The 18,654-nt window shown below is 43.6% G+C and overlaps 1 protein-coding gene across 1 annotated transcript; it reads left to right on the plus strand.

The window, feature by feature from the left end:
• Nucleotides 1-9,244: 9,244 nt before the first annotated feature.
• C2H8orf58 (chromosome 2 C8orf58 homolog) lies at nt 9,245-18,622 on the plus strand. Its single transcript, XM_051975711.1, has 7 exons — nt 9,245-11,506; nt 13,929-14,404; nt 14,810-14,956; nt 15,532-15,634; nt 15,815-15,927; nt 16,180-16,286; nt 17,929-18,622. The coding sequence occupies exons 1-7, from the start codon at nt 11,458-11,460 to the stop codon at nt 18,038-18,040; spliced, it is 1,107 nt and encodes a 368-aa protein (XP_051831671.1). The 5' UTR covers nt 9,245-11,457; the 3' UTR covers nt 18,041-18,622.
• Nucleotides 18,623-18,654: the final 32 nt, after the last annotated feature.

The raw sequence follows: 18,654 nt of genomic DNA on the forward strand, positions 1-18,654 counted from the left end.
CTGACCTTAAACGGCACCTGGGCTTGGAAGCAGCAGCAGGCAGCCCTGCCCTGATCATGTCGGGCTGTCAGCAGACATCACAGCAGAGACCTCCCAGGTGCTTGGGATGGCTGAGAGGTAACTGGCATGGGGAGGGGGGCTTCCTTTTGGGGAAACTCTTTCCAGGATTACCTCTCCTTCCTGCCTTCCTAAGCTCTCATCCCCACTGGGCCCTATTTTCTCCTTCCCTTTCTGCTGATAGGGGTCAAGGGATGGTAGCTACAACATGGATTTAGATTATCTACTAGGCCCAAGTTTCTCCCATCCAACTGTTGTCCCAGACTAACTAATTCTGGGTTAGACTTCTAGGACTAAGGCTAGAAGGCGCCCCAAGAGGTTCAGCCAGGGCTAGCAGGGCCAGAGAACCCTTGTTCCCTTTCTAGCTGGAGTCTAGGGGTGATGGTGGTGGGGTTTTCCCAGGTTGCCTGCATGGACGACTGCTGGCACCAATGTCAACTCTTTGTGGGGAATTTTCTTGTTTGTTGAACTCATGCTTGAGCTTTACCTTTATATAAACATATTGTGATTTCTTTCATTGGTTGAATTTGAATCTGTAACCTGGTTGGTTCAAAGCTGGTTTGTGGTACTTCTTACTAGTATGATCTAGGGACAAATCACTTAATTTCCTTGGACCTCAATTTCCTTATCTGTAAAATGAAAGGGTTGGTCGAGATCAGGCTTTCTTTAACTTTTCCCACTTAAAACCCCTTGTTTAATTTTTTTATTTTTAAAAAACTTTATTTTATTTTCTGGTTATGTATGTACATTCGTTTAAAAAATACACATTTCTTTATGAATCACATTGGAAGAGAATCAGAAATAAAAAGGAAAAACGATGAGAGGAAAGAAAACAGAAGAAAAAGGGGAAAAAATTAACATCGTATGTATTGATTTACATTGTCTCTAATTTGCAACCCAAGAAATTTTTATGTGACCCCAGGCATATGGGTTTATAAAATAGGTATAGAAATCAAATATTGACTGATGATAGATCATAATTTTGCAACCCTCACATTCAGTTAGGAGACCCCACTATGGGATCAAGAACCACAGTTTAAGAAGCTAGGTTGTAGATGATTTCTAAGGTTTCCAGCTCAAAACTGACCTCGAGGTTTCAGAAATGCTTACCTATCCCCACCTGGTGGCAGATTAGTATATGGTGGAAAAGAAGGAAAAGTTTGTCTAATCATTTAACAAGTGCATAATAATAACAACTGAAGCTTTTATATTGCTTCACAGACTACAAAATCCTTCTACTATATCCTTGGGAGGTAGGTACTAGTCGGTACTAGTCTTATTTAACGGATGACTTTAGGGAAGTTAAATGATTTTTCCATGGTTTCACAGCTAGTAGTTATCAAAGGAAGGGCAGAAGTCCTAGTCTCTTGCCTCTTGTCTCTCCATTGCCTACAGAATAAAGTCTCAATGTCTTATTCTAATATTTAAAGTCTCAGAGAATCTGGCCTCAATATCATGATTACTGGTTTAGGGGTAGGCAGGACCTTTAAGAAGCCACCTAGCTTAAATCCTTTATTTCACAGGTGAAGATGTTGAGGTCCAGAAAAGGTGAATGATGGAGCTCTGGGAAGCCAGGCCCTCACAGCCTGCTTTGCCAGGTATCATGGAAATACAACAAAAACCCTAACCTCAAAGAATCTTACAGTTTCATATAGGGGAAAGACACATGATAAGAGCTATCATATTAAGAAAAGTGAAGTCCTCTAAAAGGAGAGTTATTGGCAAAGTGTATTGAGGATGGAGAGCTCTTTTTTACCTGGAATTTGGAGAGGTGACCTCAGAGCTCATTCAATCTAGCCCTATCGTTTTCTTTTTTCCAAATAAAAGATAGTTTTTAACATTCATTTTTATAAGACTTTGTGTTTTATTTTTTTCCTCCCTCCCCAAGATAGCAAGCAATCTTATATAGGTTATACATGTATAATTCTTTTAAACATTTCCATATTTGTTATGTTGTGCAAGAAAAAACAAAATAAAAGGGAAAAAACCATGAGAAAGGGAAAAAAAAAGGTGAAAATAGTATGTTTCAATCCACGTTCAGTCTCTATAGTTTGGGTGTAGATGGTATTTTCCATCACAAATCTATTGGACTCAATAGATCACTATTGCTGAGAACTAAGATCATAATTGATCATCACATAATCTTGCTGTTGCTGTGTACAGTGTTGTCTTGATTCTGTTCACTTCATTTAGCATCAGTTCATGTAGGTCTTTTCAGACTTTTCTGAAATCGACCTGCTTGTCATTTCTTATAGAACAATAATATTCCATTATATTCATATACCATAACTTATTCATCTATTCTCCAATTGATGCTATCTCTGTCATTTTACAAACAAATTAAGGCAGGAAAAGGGCAATATCTTGTTCATGGCAGTACAAATATTAAGTAACAAAGCTGGGATTTAAACCCAGCTCTTTGATTTTAATACACATGCTCAAGTAAATTTTTTGTATTTTTTTCCTCCCTTTTTTCCTTCCCTCAGCCCAAGAACTTCTCATAGAATTGTAAAGCTAGTAAAACTTTATCCTACTACTCACCATCTAACAAGTACATAGTACATGCTTTTTTATTCATTCATTCATTCTTTAATGATAATTAGATAATTGGCTCTTCCCTTTTACTCTCTTCCCCAGGCTTTATAGATGGCACAGGGAAAAAAGTACTAACTTGGAATCAAAAGACTTAATCTTGAGTTCAAATCAAACCACAGATACACGTTGTGTGACCTGAGACAAGTCACTTAACCCTTTTGCCTCAGTTTCCTCACCTATAAAAAGAGCTATAGAAGAAAATGGCAAGTCACTCCATTGTCTTTGCCAAGAAAACCCCAAATGGGGTTACAATTAGTCAGACACAATGAATTATGTGATTCTACTGCTAGTAAACTTGAAATTTGGCTTTGTTAAAATTTTAAATTTAGCTTCCACTACTTCATTAGGTAGAAATGTATGTGAATCTGTCCTTCTGTAAAAATGCAGGAATAAATTCTCTACCCAGCTCCATCCCTTCACAACTGGGATCTGTAGTGGTTGAATGAGGCACATTCTCATCATTAGAAATTGTACCTAATGAGGAAACTCTTGGAAATGTACCCAAGATCTCTCACCCATCCATGGTATTCGATATTACTCATGATTTGGGCACTCCTGGGAATGGATCAACAAAAGGCATCCAATGGTTGGCATATAGTAGGTGCTTAATAAATGTTTATTGATTGACTGAAGAGTCCATTGCATAATTAGGCAGGACTTCCATCTAGGACATCTCAGATTAAAGACCTCTGGTACTGTAAGACTAATTACCATCTGAAACAGGCCCGGCTACTTTCTGGATAGTTCTAATTGTTAGGAAGCTTTCCTGTAGTCGTCTTCTCCAAATGGCCCCAACTGCTTCTAAGGCTGCCTCCGGGAGGCCGAGCAGAGCCAGCTGAGGAGGAGGGGCAGGCTATAAATGAGGAGAACAAGGAAGATTGTGCTGATATGTTGGCCGCACATCTTACAAAACCCGAGGTCTCAAATTCAAAGCAAAGGGTTTCCATGGCTTCTGGAGAGCAATGACTTCATTATGGATCTGAAGAAAGATGCTGCAGTCAGATAATACAATGACGATTATTCAGATCTGAACTGGTGACCTCAATTAAATTGGATTTTTTTTTTTCTGCCCTCCAAATTTAGGAAAAGGAGACAGATTACAACACTTGCTGGAATTTATTAAAAAACGAAAATAACAAATCTTTCAGAGTTTGCCTTTAAACTTATATCAGTATCCATCCTTCCTGTTATAGCCAACACAGTGGCTCCAACAGGACTCCAACAGGAGTTGGATCTGAGTACAAATAGAGCCTCAAGCACTAGCTCTTTGTGACCCTGGGCAAGTCACATAATCTCTGCCTCAATTTACTGCCTGTAAAATGGGGATTATAATAGATAAAAATGAGATAATTTTTGTAAAGAGCTTTGCAAATTTTTGAGAGTTATAGTTATTATTAAAGCTGCTATTATTAAATCTATGATACTGTGAACTGGAGGAGCAAGTGCTAGATTTTAGAAAGAATGTTGACAAACTGGAGTAAGTTCAGAGCAGGGTGATTAGGATGTTGAAGGGACTATAAGTTTTGACATTTAAGGATCTGTTAAAAGATCTAGGTATGTTTAGATAAAAATGTCTTATCATAATCATAATATCTAACATTTACAGGGTGTTTTACAAATAAATTTATTCTTTAGTTTATTCTCACAGTAACTTTGGGAGTTACATGTTATCATCCCTATTTTACAAATAAGGAAACTAAGACAGTGACTTGTGTAGGGTCACACAGATAGGAATTTTCTGAGGCTGGATTTGTACATAGGTCTTTGGGATTCCATTCTATTGCATCACTGAGGTATCAAGCCACCAACTCAAATTTCTGAAGTATTATCATATGGAAGAGAGATATGATTAGACATCTTTAGCTTTGTTTCCTACCACAAGGAACAGTGGTAGAAGCTGCAGAGAGGTAGATCCTGGTCTGATTTTTTCCTTCTCAATAGTATTTTATTTTTACAATTAGATGTAAAGATAGTTTTCAACATTAAATTTTGTAAGACTTTGAATTCCAAATTTTTGCTCCCTCTTCCTATTTCCCCCCACCCTAAGACAGCAAACAGTCTGATAGAGGTTATATATGTGCAATCATTTTAAACATTTCACAATACTCACCTTGTGAAACAAAAATCACAACAAAAGGCAAAAAAATTGAGAAAACAAAAGTAAACAAACAAAAAGGTGAAAATAGTATACTTCAATCTGCATTCAGTCTCCAAAGTTCTCTTTCTAATTGTAAATGGCATTTTCCATCCCAAGTCTATTGGAATTGTTATGAATCACCAAATTGCTGAAAACTAAATCTAGCATAGTTATCATCACATCGATCTGCTCACTTCACTCAGCATCAGTTCATGTTAAGTCTTTCCAGGCTTTTTTGAAATTAGCCTGCTCATCATTTTTTATAAAACAATAATATTCCATTACATTCATATGTCTTGCTTTGGTTTAAGGACAAGTTTCCAAGGTGTCCAAGAATGATGGTGTCAGGGATTTGGTTGGAAAATAACTAAGAGAAAAGTAATCCTGCTCCTCAAATCAGAAGAAATGAGGCAGTTGAATATCTTGATAAGAGTACTGGCCCTTGGGAGGCATAAGACCTCCATAAGGTTCAAATCTTAATGACTATATGCTCCAGGGCAAAGCATTTGGTTTCTCAACTTTTTTTAAAGGATTGGACAATTCACTATATAATTATTGATAAACTTGGTCTGTGCCTTTTTGATAATACAGAAGTATATATGATAGGATTTCTTTCCTTCATGGAGCTTAAAAGCCTTTTGAGGAAAAAAGATAATGAGATACAGAATACTATAAGATGTATATTCTATATAGATAACCTGTGAGCTCACTAATGTGGCCAGTCCCTCTAGTGATATAGATTACCCTATACCTGTCCATCCTTTGTGGTTCTCTTCTATGTTTTTCCATAAGATCTGTACTGGGGGTTCCGATGGAGCACTCAAGGTGTCAGGTTTAAATATCGATAGATAGATATTTGTTTAGACTTATACAGGATTTCCTAAAAAGTCTTAAGCTTATAGCTTAAAACTAGACCAAGACTTTTGGGACACTCCACTTCTCTATAGGCTGTTTCTCTCGGCTGGAACTTAAGCTCTTTGAGAGCAAGAATGGTTTCATTTTTCTTTTTTGCCCAGTGTAGAATATATATTTTAATAAGTGTTTATTAAATTGGAGAAAGAAATGGTAAAACACTCCTGTATCTTTGGTAAGAAAACTCAAATGGGGTCATGGAAAAAATGGATATGGGTGTGTGTGTGTGTGTGTGTGTGTGTGTGTGTGCATACCCACATACATGGATATATACTTGGTGAGTGACTTGCTCAGGGTCACACAGCCAACATGTATCATGAGAGTAGAGACTTGAACTCAGGTCTTCCTAAATCCAGGAGCTCCCTATTAATTCTATTAACAGTACTGCCTCTCCTATATATGTTTGTGACTATATCTATTTATCTATCTATCTATAATCTTTTATTCATGTATAAGTGTATAATGCTTATATGTATTACTGACAATTTCAATAACTGTCCTCTGGAGCTGGAGGCCCAAGGTTCAGATTCCACTTGTGACCTTGGGTATGATGTATTTTCTATTCCTGACATCTTCCCAAGCTGTTTCCCACGCCTAAAATCTTGTCCCTCCTCAACTTGGCCTCCCTGGCCCCTCTGGTTTCCTTCAAGTCTCAGCTTAAGTCTCATTTGGCTGGGCTGGACACTTCCCTACACCCTTCAAAAGTCATTGTAGACTGTGCTCCTGTTTCTGAGTTGTTGTAGTAATTTATACATGTCTTCACATGTCAACAAGCATTTATTAAGCCCTAAGGAAATGGCAAACCACCCCAGTATCTTTGCCAAGAAAGCTGTGAATGGGGTCACAGAGAGTCCAATGGTGCTAAAAACCACTGAACAACAATAGCAATAAATGTGCTGGGCACTGTCTAAATAATGAGAATACAAAGAAAGGCAAACTCATGGTCCCTGCCCACAAGGAGCTTATGTTCCTTCCTTCCTTCCTTCTTTTCTTCCTTCCTTCTTTTCTTCCTTCCTTCCTTCTTTCCTTCTTTTCTTCCTTCCTTCTTTCCTTCCTTTCCTTCCTTCCTTTCCTCCCTTCCTTTCCTTCCTTCCTTTCCTTCCTTCCTTCCTTTACTTCCCTCTCCCTCCCTCTTTCTTTCCTTCCTTCCTTCTTTCCTTCCCTCCTTCCCTCTCTCTCTCCTTCCTTCCTTCCCTCCCTCTTTCCTTCCTTTCCTCCCTCCCTCCTTCCTTCCTTTCTCTTTCTTTCTTTCATGCCATACTAACTTTAGTTTGGTTTTTGCCAGTTACAAAGTTGGTAGATCAGAGGCAACATTGTAGATATAATATACTTAGATTTTAAGAGCTTATGTTCCAACAAGGGAGGCAACATGCAATTAGGCGCACAGACAAGATGTTTATGATGTAAGTGGCAGGTAATCTCAGAGGGAAGGCACCAGCACTAAGGGACATTGAGAAAGGTCTCTTGCAGAAGGTGAGGCTTGAGCTGAGTTGTGAAGGAAGTCAAGGAAGCTAGGAGGTGGAGGTAAGGAGGAAGAGCATACCAATGGAAGCTGGGAAAGGGGAAACATTGTATTCTTGCAGGAGCAACAGCAAGACCAGAGTTACCGTATCATAAATTATTTGGGCAGCTAAGTGGTGCCATAGTGCACAGAGCTCTGCTCCTGGAGTCAGGAAGGCTTATCTTCCTGAGTTCAAATCCTGTCTCAGACATTTGCTAGTTGTATCTCCTAGGCAAGTCCCTTAACCCTCTCATATATACCCTCTTCTCTGACACTGCCCCCACTCTGATACAGGCCCTCATCATCTCACAGGTCTCTTCCCCAGTCCATGCTCCATTCGGCTATCTCTCAAAGTTATTATTTTTTTTTTTTGTTTTTTCTGAGGCAATTGGTATAAGTGACTTGCCCAGGGTCACACAGATAAGAAGTATTAAGTGTCTGAGACCAGATTTGAACTTAGGTCCTCCTGACTTCAGGGCTGGTGCTCTATCCACTGCGCCACCAAGCTGCCCCTCCATTCAGTTATCAAATGGATCTTCCTGTGTCACCTACTCATTCAATAAATTTCAGTAGCTCCCTATTACCCATAGGGTCAAATATAACATTATTTGACATGTAGGGCTCTTCATAACTTGACCACTTCCTACTTTTGCATCATACTGGGTTTTTGTCCAGTTGAGCCCAATTCTTCATGATCCTATTTGAAGCTCATTTTACAGGTGAGGAAACTGAGGCAAACAAAGTTAAGTGACTCACCCAAGATCACACAGCTAGTAAGTATCTGAAGATGCATTTGATCTTAGAAGATGAGCCTTCCTGACTCCAGGCCAGGCACTCTATCCACTTTTGACTCCTAGCTGCCCTGAGCTTTCTAGCTTGTCCAAAAGAAACAGGCATTTTAGATCAGTAGTTATATAAGAAACTTTTGGAATAGAGCTTCTCATGACATGGGAATGGAGCCACAGGACAGTCAACAGTCATGTCCTTCCCATCAGCAAAAGAATATGGATGTTGTTACTGTTTTCTGAGTAGGAGCAAGATTTGGTACTGGTTAATAAGGGATGGCTGGATAAGATGTGAAGCAAAGTGTGGGGAAATCTAGCTGTCTCTGGACTGTGCAGGGGATTGACCTTTAAGCGGTAAAGAAGTAGGAGTATAGTTTAAAGTTTCTGATTTGGGCATTTCTGGAAGGCATTCCTAGGTTAAGATGGTAAGTAAGGGCTAGGAGTTTGTGGTCTAGTTTGGAACAAGGAAGTGAATTAAGGGGCAAGGCCAACCAAGGCAACTCCCAAGGGTCCCAAAGATGTCTCTTTTTCCTTAGCTTGCTAAGGACTCATGGTTTGTACTGAGGATGAGGGAATCTGGTCTTTTTTCATTTCTGGGGAAATTAGAGAGGGGGTTGGGCAGGTTAGTGGAAGTCGGTCTGACACACACACACACACACACACACACACACACACTCAGAGAGAGTCTGTGCCTGAGATTGCATTCCGGCAGGCCCTGAGCTTCCTGTTCTCGGCAGGCCACATTCCTGACCTACAGTCACCACAGAGACAGCTGGGCCCCTCTAGGAATCTCTCCTCACATTCCCCAGATTCAGGGTAGGCATCTTACAGTTCCATTCTCTTCCTTATCTACTTCTGAGAGATTTTCTTTTCTTGTCTCCCTTTCTGGAGAGAGGACTGAAAGAATTCTGTTCTTAACTCAGGTATCTTCTCTTGCTCATGTACTCCAACAATCTGCTTCTTGGAATGGGAAAGGGAATCCTTGGAATCTAAGTGGAATAGAGAGGAGAGGGAGTAAAAGGGGGACTTGGGGGTGTCTCTGCAGCTTGATGCTAATTTATAGCTACAGCTAAGGGTTCTGCTCCTCCTCCCCCCTTTAGAATGGTTCAACACCAGCTGTGTCTGGAAAAGATTTCTTCTCTTTCCCCAGTAGGGCCTATTTATCTTGTCCCTGGAGTGGAGTTTTGACCCAACCTAAGAATAAGAATAATGTTTTGCATATGTCTATCAATTTTAATTGATCCTCACTACATTCCTCTAAGGGAGTAGGGGGGCCTGTTATTGTTATCTCTATTTCACGGATAAGGAAGTGTTTGGCCATTCCAAAGCTGGGTAGATCCCAGACTAGCAGGTCTTCTGACTCTGAAGAATGGCATTAAAACATTTATTTAGGTCATTTAGTGAGTGTCTACTTGGTGCAAAGCCCAGTGCTGGAACTGGAGGGAAATATGTATCTTATCTCCTGGAAGTAAACTTTCGTCTATACCCATTTCATCCAGGGCCATCTCCAGTCATCTTGATCTATATCTTGCCATTGGACCCAGATGACTTTGGTAGGGAAAGTGAGGCAGGTGACTTTGCACAGTCCTTCCTCATTTAAATCCAGTTCACTTGCATGTCATGGCATTTATCTCCCAGATGTCTTGGTCCTCTTCCAGAATGAAGGACAAACAATAACGTCAGTAAATAAAGCTGGCCTGGAATTAGTCATTTGGAAGACTTCCTTCCTCCCTCTTTCTCTCATTCCCCTCCCTCTCTTTCTTCCACATAGGATATCATATCCTTATCTGCTCTTAAAAGCATCGTTTTTTTCCCCCTTTATTGCACCTCTACACCCTCCCAAGATATCTTGGGGTTTACTGGTTAGATTTCTTTTTTAAGGAGCAGGCCTTAAAGCAAAACCAGTCTAATTCTCATTGGCCACCAATAAGTCATAGTTCAAGCCCCATTTGGTCCAGATTGTTTAGGTCCTGATTGACTCACATTGAATGTAAATAGCAATCATTTCTGCTTCACCAGAAGCCCTGATGCTCTTTCCTTCCCAGATTCATTATTTATTTAGATTTTTTTTGAACTAGGTGAAAGAGGAGATTCTTTGCTCAATTGCTACCTCACCTTAGTCACTGAACTGGCGTGGCCTGAGTCAAACTGAGATCTTTTGAAGACCTTAACTTAAAAAGGCCAAAGTCTCCTATTTCATTCAGGGCCATCTTCAGTCATCTTGATCTCTATCTTGTCCCTGAATCTGATGGCTCTGGAGGGGAAAGTGAAGTAAGTGACCTTGCACAGCCCTCCCTCACTGAAATTCAATTCACTGGCATGTTATAACATCACCTCCTTGAAGTCTTGGAATTCTTCAAGAACAAAGGATAAGAGGCAGCTGGGTGGCTCAGTGGATGGAGCACCAGCCCTGAAGTCAGGAGGAGCTGAGTTCAAATTCAAATCTGGTCTCAGACACTTCACACTTCCTGGCTGTGAGACCCTGAGCAAGTCACTTAACCCTAACTGTCTCAGCAAAAAAATAAAAAAAAAAAAGAAAAGAAAGCACAAAGGATAAACAACGACAAGGAACTCTGGGATAGCCCTAACTGTATGATTCTGAGTTGATCATTTACATCTTTGCTTCAGTTTGCTCTTCTGTAAAGTGAATAGCACCTATCTTCCAGGGAATAAAATGATATAAGGTGACTTGCAAACCTTAAAGGCTTCCTTCTCTTTACAATGATTACAACTCTTTCCTCGGTTATACTGCACTTGGAACAGTAGAATCTTGTTTTACAGCTGAGGATACTGAGGTTCGGGGAGAGGATAGTGGGTAGAGAATCGGGATTGGAAGGCTCTCTTGGCTGGTGCCCATATCAGACCCCTTCCCACCACCCATCCCCACTTCAGGTCTGGTTTCCTGGTTCCAATTTCAGTCCCGATTTCATCTTTGTAAGGGTAGCTGAGGGAGTAGGAAACCAAACTGTCTGCTCCTCCAAATCTCCTTTCCTGGTCAGGAATAGGCAAGAGGGCTGGAGGATTTTATCCCGAGTCCACCTGCCCCTTTCCCTCTCTCCCCTCTTCGGGTTCATTCATACATAGGCACCTCCTCCCCCAGTTGTCTCGGGCTCACATTTCCCCCACCTGTCCCTAGTCCTCCCTATAAACCAGAAGGGACCCTCAGCAGTCTCACAGCAGTGAAGCGCATTCGCCTCGCCCTCCTTCCCCCAATCTGGCCTCCTCCTCCTCTTCCTCCTCCTCCTCCTCTTCCTCCTCCTTCTCCTTCTCTTCTTCCTCCTCCTCCTCCTTCTCCTTCCTACCTTCTCCCCTCTCCCCCTCCCCCCAGCCCTCCTAGGCTAGGAGTGTCCCCAGGCCGCGCCCTGTCCGGGTGGCGGGACTGGGAGGGGAGTGGGGGCTCCGGACAGGGGCTGGCCACTCGATCCTCCTCCAGGGTTGCAGCTGCGCCTTCCGACCCTCGGAGCCGGGCCATGCTGGGGAGGCGGCGGGTCTTCACCCTCCAGCCTCTGGGCCGCCAGGGTGAGTCACCGAGTTGCCGCTGCCCCTGCCCGGGAGCCCTGGGCGGCGCGGAGATTCTCCCCGAGAAGCGTGCGCGCCGGGGCGCTCACAGGGCACTTCTGGGCTGGGGGGCGGAGGAGGGCCCAACAACCTCCCGATTTAACGTCGGGCGATCTCATCCGTCCTATTCCTCTCTGCCCTCGGGATGGGGCTTTCTCTCGGAGCGCGTCTGGGACCTTGCGCTCTTCCCCGGGCTCTGGTTACGCGCTTCCCTCCTCCGCCCAGGACGCATTCCTATGGAGTCCTGCGCCGTGCCCCAGAACTGCCTCTCTTCGGGACTCCCACCGTGTTGTGGACCCGGATTTCAGATTAGACCTATCTGGATTTATGGATAGCGACCTCCCCCCCCGCCCCCCCACCCCGTCCGCTTTTCTTTACATCTCTTCTGGAGACATACTGGCCACGCTCTAAGTTTAAATTTTGCTTATTTGCCCCAAGCTAACATTTCCCTACCGAATCTCCCCCTCCCGCCCCACCCTACCTTAAATTTGCTTTAATTAGAAAAAACAACTGTGCCAGCTGTTAATTAACACTTCCCCTAGTCCCCCCCCTTCCCCGCCACCTTCCGCCCCCTACTCCTTTGAGGGTCTCTTTTTTCGGTGCTGGGCTGGGGATTTATGCTTTATGGTGGTTCTGTACTACTGCTCGCTCCCCTCCCCCAGGGCTCCCGCCCTTGGCCTTGGGACCTTGTGGACTGGGTGGAAATTCCAGGGTTTTTCTCGTTTTACTAGCTCTCATTCAGAGTGGCGCTTGATTGTTAGAGCATTCGTTTCCCTCTCTAGTGCCCCCCCTCAGATTAAGCATCTTTTGCTGCGCCCCCTTTTTTTTTTCCACCCAGGCAAACCTTCCAACTTGGGTTAGCAAACCCTTCCTTGTTTCCTCCCTGCTACTGAACCGACCAAGCATTCCGAGGTCTCAGGGAAGAAAGGAAATCTTAACCGCGTATTTTAGAAGAGGGCTTCCAGGATAATTATATGTACAGCATGCTATTGGGATTGAGATGGGAGAGGGGAATGGCCGATGATTTATGCTTTGGTTTTACCCAAATATAATATTTGTAATGGGATTTTGTCTATAGCTAGGTTTCTGGGCTGCATCAATTTATTGCGGACCTTTCCTGCTGTCTAGTATCATGCAGTAGAAACAGTGCTAGACTTAGTCCCAGGGCCCAGGTTCGAACCTCAGCTCTGCCCCTTCCTATGTGACTTTGGACAAATCATTTGGTGACTCTAAGCCTCAGTTTCCTCATCTGTAAAATGAGGAAGTTCACCACGTGACCTCTAAAGTCTGCTCCAAATCTGGGATGTTACAATATAAGCATATAATGTATACTATATGTGTGATATAGTATACTGCATACTATAATGCATCATTCTATGGTAATTCGTCATCACAGTGTATAGAACTGAAGTTAGGAAGACCTGAGTTCAAGTTGTGTCTTAAAACAACAGCCATGTGCCCAATTTGTTGATCTGTAAAATGTGGCTAATAATTCCTACCCCTCCCAGGGAGTAAAATGATAAAGTGCTTCTTGTTCAGGCCTGTCTGACTCTTCAAAACTCCATTGGGGGTTTTCTTAACAAAAATACTGGAGTGGTTTGCCATTTCCTTTTCCAGCTCTTATAAATGCTATTTGTTATTCTTATTATATTCTGCTATCTGTTCTTGGTGTGGGGGTGCCTCTTGAACTAGGAACTAGGAACAGATGACAGATCTGAGGACCAGTGAAGTTGTGTTGATCACTGAGTAATCAAATTCTTTGGCCTCAGTAACATAAAAACAGTCCTACATATAAAGGGGTTTCTATCTGTGGTCATTCAAACGAATAAAAATTTTTTTTTGCAGTATTAAAAATTTGGTATTTAATTTTTTTTTTTTAAGGCAAAAAGAGTTAGGAGCACACAGCTAGTAAATGTCTGAGGCTGTATTTGAACTCAGGTCCTCCTGATATTCTATCCATTCTACCAGTGAAAGAGAGAGAGAGAGTAAGGAGAGAGAGAGAGAAGAGAGGGGAGAGAGAGAGGAGAGAGAGAGAGAGAGAGAGAGAGAGAGAGAGAGAGAGAGAGAGAGAGAGAGAGAGAGAGAGGAGAGAGAGAGAGAGCAATGAAAGGAAAGGTTGTGAACTCTCCTTTATTGCCTGTATTGTTGAACATGTTCCAGAGGTACTTCATGTTCACCTATCGTTTTGACTTTGTGACCTCTTGAGTCTCTTCCAGTTCCCAGATGCTGTGATCTCATCTGGGTTCTACCCTAGTATCACTTAAGCAGTCTCCTCCCCTCGCCCACTCCTCTAGGGACACACCTTCCCATGGGAATGTTGTTTGGCCCTGGAACCTCGGGGGTGGGAGCGTGTATGGTCTCTGATGCTGGCTTTCCTTGGCAGATGGTGGTTGTCAGGAGCTTCTGGGTGGCTGTGTGGTGCTTGGTGTTAAGAGCATCTATCTTCGTGTTCATGACATGCCCAGGGCACCCTCCGCTGATCCCCAGGATGGAGATCACTCCAGGAGAGACTCCAGAGAACAGGCTTCAAGGGATTCTGGGGTGGAAATGGGGGGGGAGGAGAGTCCCCCCATCAGCTCCCCTGACTTTGCCCTGGACTCTTCAAGCTTGGAGCTGGGTGGGGGGCCCACGTTGGCCCCTGTCACCGTGGAATCCCTTCCGGACCTAGACCGGTTCCTGGCCAGTCAAAAACTAGAGCAGGTGGTGGCGAGGTCCTGCCGGCCTCGATCTTCCTCTACTCTAGTTCCCAAGCGCTGGCAGCGGAGCGAGCAGAGACCTGAAGTGTCCCCAGAAGTAACTGGAGTTCAGGGTGGTACCGAGGCAGCGGTTGGCTCCCCGTCTGGCCCAGCAGAATCTCAGGTGAGTGCTGGTTATCAGACCAGAAGGGGAGATGTCAGATGCCAACTGAGGAGGGTATGAGGGAGACCCTCTCTCTTCTTGACTCCCCCCTCCTTCTCCCTGAAACTTTCTTGGGGTGGAACCTGCTCTCGGGCAATTCCTGATCCTAATTAGTAGGTGTTGGCATAGCTTCATGACTCGACAGGTAGCTGGGGTTGTTTGCAACCTCCCCAAAGAGTGGGTGGGCAGGGGCACAGGTTCATCCTGATATAGGTCTGGGGGGAGTGGGGAATGCTGTTTGGCAGGGGTCTTTCATTGGCTCCCCCTCCCCATCCTCCCTTCCTTTCCCTGAGGCTGGGACTTTCTAACTTCTGGGGGCCCAAGGAGAGGAAAAGAGATCTCACCACGCCCTGCTGTGCCCTACAGGCGGTGGGCTCTGAATCTGATGCCTGGGCTTGCCTCCCGGGGCAGGGGTTGAGATACCTGGAGCACCTGTGCTTGATGCTGGAGCGAATGGCTACGCTCCAACAGCTTCATCTGCAGCTCCAGGAGCAGTGCCAGCAGATGCCAAGTGTGAGTGAGGACCCTGGGCCTGGCGGGGCAGGGCACATGTCAGGGCGGGAGAGGAGCAGGGTAGGCACGAGTTTCAATCCTGCTCCTGCTTCACTACTCTCTCTCTCTCTCTCTCTCTCTCTCTCTCTCTCTCTGTCTCAGAAAAATAGAGGGATATATAAAGTAGCTGGAATCATAAAGACTCGGATCATAAAATCACAGCTGTATAACTGTGAACAACTTAGCTTTTTCAAGGGTGGGAAATTCTCTTTTTTTTCCTTTTTTTTGATGAAGCAATTGGGGTTAGGTGACTTGTCACACAGCTAGGAAGTGTTGAGTGTCTGAGGCCAAGTCCTCTTAACTTTGAGGCGGGTGCTCTATTCACTGTGCTAATTGTCCAAGTCATTACATTTTTCTGAGCCTCTGTTATCTTTTCTGTAAAATGGGGATAATCATACCACTTATACTTACCTGAGAGGGTTGCTAAGACAGCCAGATGACTTAATGTCAGTTATTAGTTGGATGGGAAGGCAGGGAGTTGTGGGATCGGATCCCCTTGTTGATAAGGTCACAGACCTCTGTCTCTCCCGGTGCAGGGCATGGAAGAGACGAATGAAAGCTCAGTCCTTGCTCCTTTTCATCCTCGATCCTTTTCTATGTTGGGGTCTCAAGAATTTCAGAGTCTTATGGAGAAGACAGGTAAATGGCAACTTGCTAAACATTTTAAAATTCCTGGTCCCTTGAAACTTTGTTTGCTGTTCATCTTCTCCACAGAAGGCTTTTTGGCTTCAAATATCCATAACCCTACCCTCAGGTGCCTTGATTAACCCGTGGCTTCCTCTTCCCTGCCCAGGTTAACCCAAGCCCCTTTCTTCACAGTGGAAGAGTCAGCTCTGCCTCGATGGTCAGAGGTGCACAGTGTGAGTGCACCAAGTTTGTTAGAGGGACCAGAGGGGACTGCCCACACAGTCCCATCCTACCAAGGGCACAGGGTAGGTGCTCCATAGTGCTAGGAGCAAACTAATGGGGACCGGAGGGCTTGGGGGCAGGAAGGTCAATATCAGCAACCCCTTGGAATAGGCGTATCAGAAATGAAGGGTCCTATGGGGCAAGGACTTGTGAGGAGATAGAATGTTGATAAAGTTCTAGATTTGAGGAGGGTGGGTCCTCATTGGCTATGGTAAGGGTCGTCTTCATCTCGGTAGTTAACTGGGTCTTGATGACTCACTTTTTCTTCTCTTTAGAATGCCCTCTCCCATTGGGACAAAGTCAAAACTTTACTCAACAGGATGAGATGGAGGAGCCCTCGTGCTTCTGAATCATCCCTTGCTCAAGACCCCTCAGTCCCCAGGTAAATCTTTTTTTTTTTTCCCCCAACACAGTTGGGGTTAAATGATTTGCCCAGACTCACACAGTTAGTAAGTGTTAGGTGCCTGAGACCAGATTCGAACTCAAGTCCTCCTGACTCCATCACATCATCTAGTTACCCCTCTCAAGTAAGTCTTGAGATGGGGGCCAGAGATCAGGGACAATGGAGATCAAATGGAGATAGAAAGGAGAGTGGAAAAGGAAGATATCTGGAGTCTACAGCTACAGCTCCTCTTTCCAGAGCATGTTGCAGCCAGAAGGGACTTGCAGATTGTCTGAAGGAAGCCCAGCCTTGGATTCTGAACACTATCTTGGTATTAGGATGATCAGAGCTTGACTCCTGGCTCACATATCTCATAGCTGTGTGATTCTGGACAACTCTGTGAGCCTTTTTTGCTAATGTATAAAATGACAATAATATTAGACTCTAATAAAGATGAAATATGAGTTATTATTAGTAGTAGTATTTCTTATAGATGAAATAGGGTCAGAGAATATTGATAATGACATTGACGATTTATGGTTGTTGTTCAGTGATTTGTAGTGATTCCATTTGGGGTTTTCTTGGCAAAGATAATAGAGTAGTTTAGCATTTCCTTCTCCAGTTCATTTTACTAATGAGGAAACTGAGGCAGACAGGATGGCACTCCATCTGCTGTGCCATCTAGTTGCCTTATAATGACAACAATCTGAATATTAAAATAAAGAATGATAGTAAGATAGCAACTTATCCTTAGACTGCCTAAATTCGTTTGAAAATAACTTGAGGAGAGTGAGAATAATAATGATAATCATGGGGTAGCAAGGTGATGCAGTAGTTAGAGCTCTGGGTCTGGAATCAGGAAGACCTGAATTCAAATCCAGCCCCAAACACTTACAAGCTATATGATCCTAGACAAATACTTAACTCTGTCTGAGGATTATAATAGTACCTACCTGCCAGACTTGTTGTGAGGATCAAATGAGAAAGTAATTGTAAAAAAGTGCTTTGCACATTACTTGGTACATAGTAAGCTATGTAGAAATGTTAGCCATGATTATGATGATATGAAACACTAAACACTTTAAAGTTTATCAAGGGCTTTATGTACATCATTGAATATAAGGTTCACAACAGCCTTGTGAAATGGGTTCTAAAGTATCATAATATTATCCCCCTTTTACAGGTAAGGAAAGTGAAGCTCACAGAGTGCCATGATCACATCGTTAGTTTCAGAGGAAGATTTTTGAATCCATTTCTTTCTGATCTTAAATCCAGCTCTGGAAACTAAATCCAACTCACGAAAATCTTGGTGAATCTCCTGAATCCTTTGGGACTGGGCTAGGACTAGAATCCAGGTTTCTTGACATTCACTCTAGTATTATTCTATTAGAAAGTACTGTCATTCAAAATGATCCTTGATTTATCAATTCACGTCTCAGTTTCTTTTCTTTTCTTTTTTTTTTTTTTTTTTGGAGGGGTAGAGTAGGGACTGGGCACAGAGGTAAGAAGAAAATGAATGTGTTACAAAGTTCCTTTTCTTCGTTGCTTAAGTGACATGCTGAACAAATGCTCCTGGGTAAAGCTATTACACTTCCTTTTCTCCTTTCATTCTTTATTCCCCTTTCATCTCCTTTCTTTTCAGGAGAGATTCAAAGGAACTGCCAGAAGGTCCCCTGCACTACCTGCCACGGAAGACCTTTTTGCCAAGTTTGGTGTCAAAGAAACACAGAGCCAAGAACTTCTCAGTTTGTTGAACCGTCCTCCAAGCCAGAATCTTTCCTTCTCTCTCCAAGGCGTATCATGGGGGGGCAGCAGCCTTTACCTGGCTTTACCCTGTTCCTTGCCGTGATCAGTAGCTTGGAGTGGGCTTCATGCTACGAGAGTTGGATCTCTGGACTATGGAGCTTTTGGACACCCCAGGGAACCACATTTCCTTCCATCAGTCCTCTTCTTTGAGTTGCTGCAGTGGAAAAATTTCATTGCTTTGTGACCGAGGTGTTGGTCTTGGACCTTGGACAAGAGACACACAGTCCTTGAAGCCTGACTAGCTTGGTAAGACTGAGCAGATCTCGGGCTCTACTTGCAGTCTTCAAGAATCCAGGTCAGGACGCAGGGCCGGAGGAGGACTTCGGTGGACGCCGTGTCCCCTGCCACAGCACTTGCTCCCCTAGCTCTCGCCCTCTTGTCCGAAATCCCTAGGCTTGTCCCGTGCAGACTCACTCATTTGCTGAGCCTCGGTGTGAGGCCCGCGTGGTGCTGTGACCCCCTAGGCTTGGGGCTTCCTTTTGCAGATGTATGTTTATATGTAATTACACGGAGTCCTGTTTATATATACACACCAGGTGTCTGTGTGAGCTGGCTGCTCCCC

This window comes from Antechinus flavipes, chromosome 2 (assembly GCF_016432865.1).
Source record: "Antechinus flavipes isolate AdamAnt ecotype Samford, QLD, Australia chromosome 2, AdamAnt_v2, whole genome shotgun sequence".
NCBI lineage: Eukaryota > Metazoa > Chordata > Mammalia > Dasyuromorphia > Dasyuridae > Antechinus > Antechinus flavipes.

What these genes read in the sequence shown, in the direction of transcription:
- C2H8orf58 (XM_051975711.1), top strand. Translation starts at nt 11,458, where the DNA reads ATGCTGGGGAGGCGGCGGGTCTTCACCCTCCAGCCTCTGGGCCGCCAG. An exon ending in GAGTCTTATGGAGAAGACAG is followed by an intron (nt 15,635 to 15,814) that starts GTAAATGGCAAC and finishes CTTTCTTCACAG; the next exon opens with TGGAAGAGTCAGCTCTGCCT. An exon ending in CATCCTACCAAGGGCACAGG is followed by an intron (nt 15,928 to 16,179) that starts GTAGGTGCTCCA and finishes TCTTCTCTTTAG; the next exon opens with AATGCCCTCTCCCATTGGGA.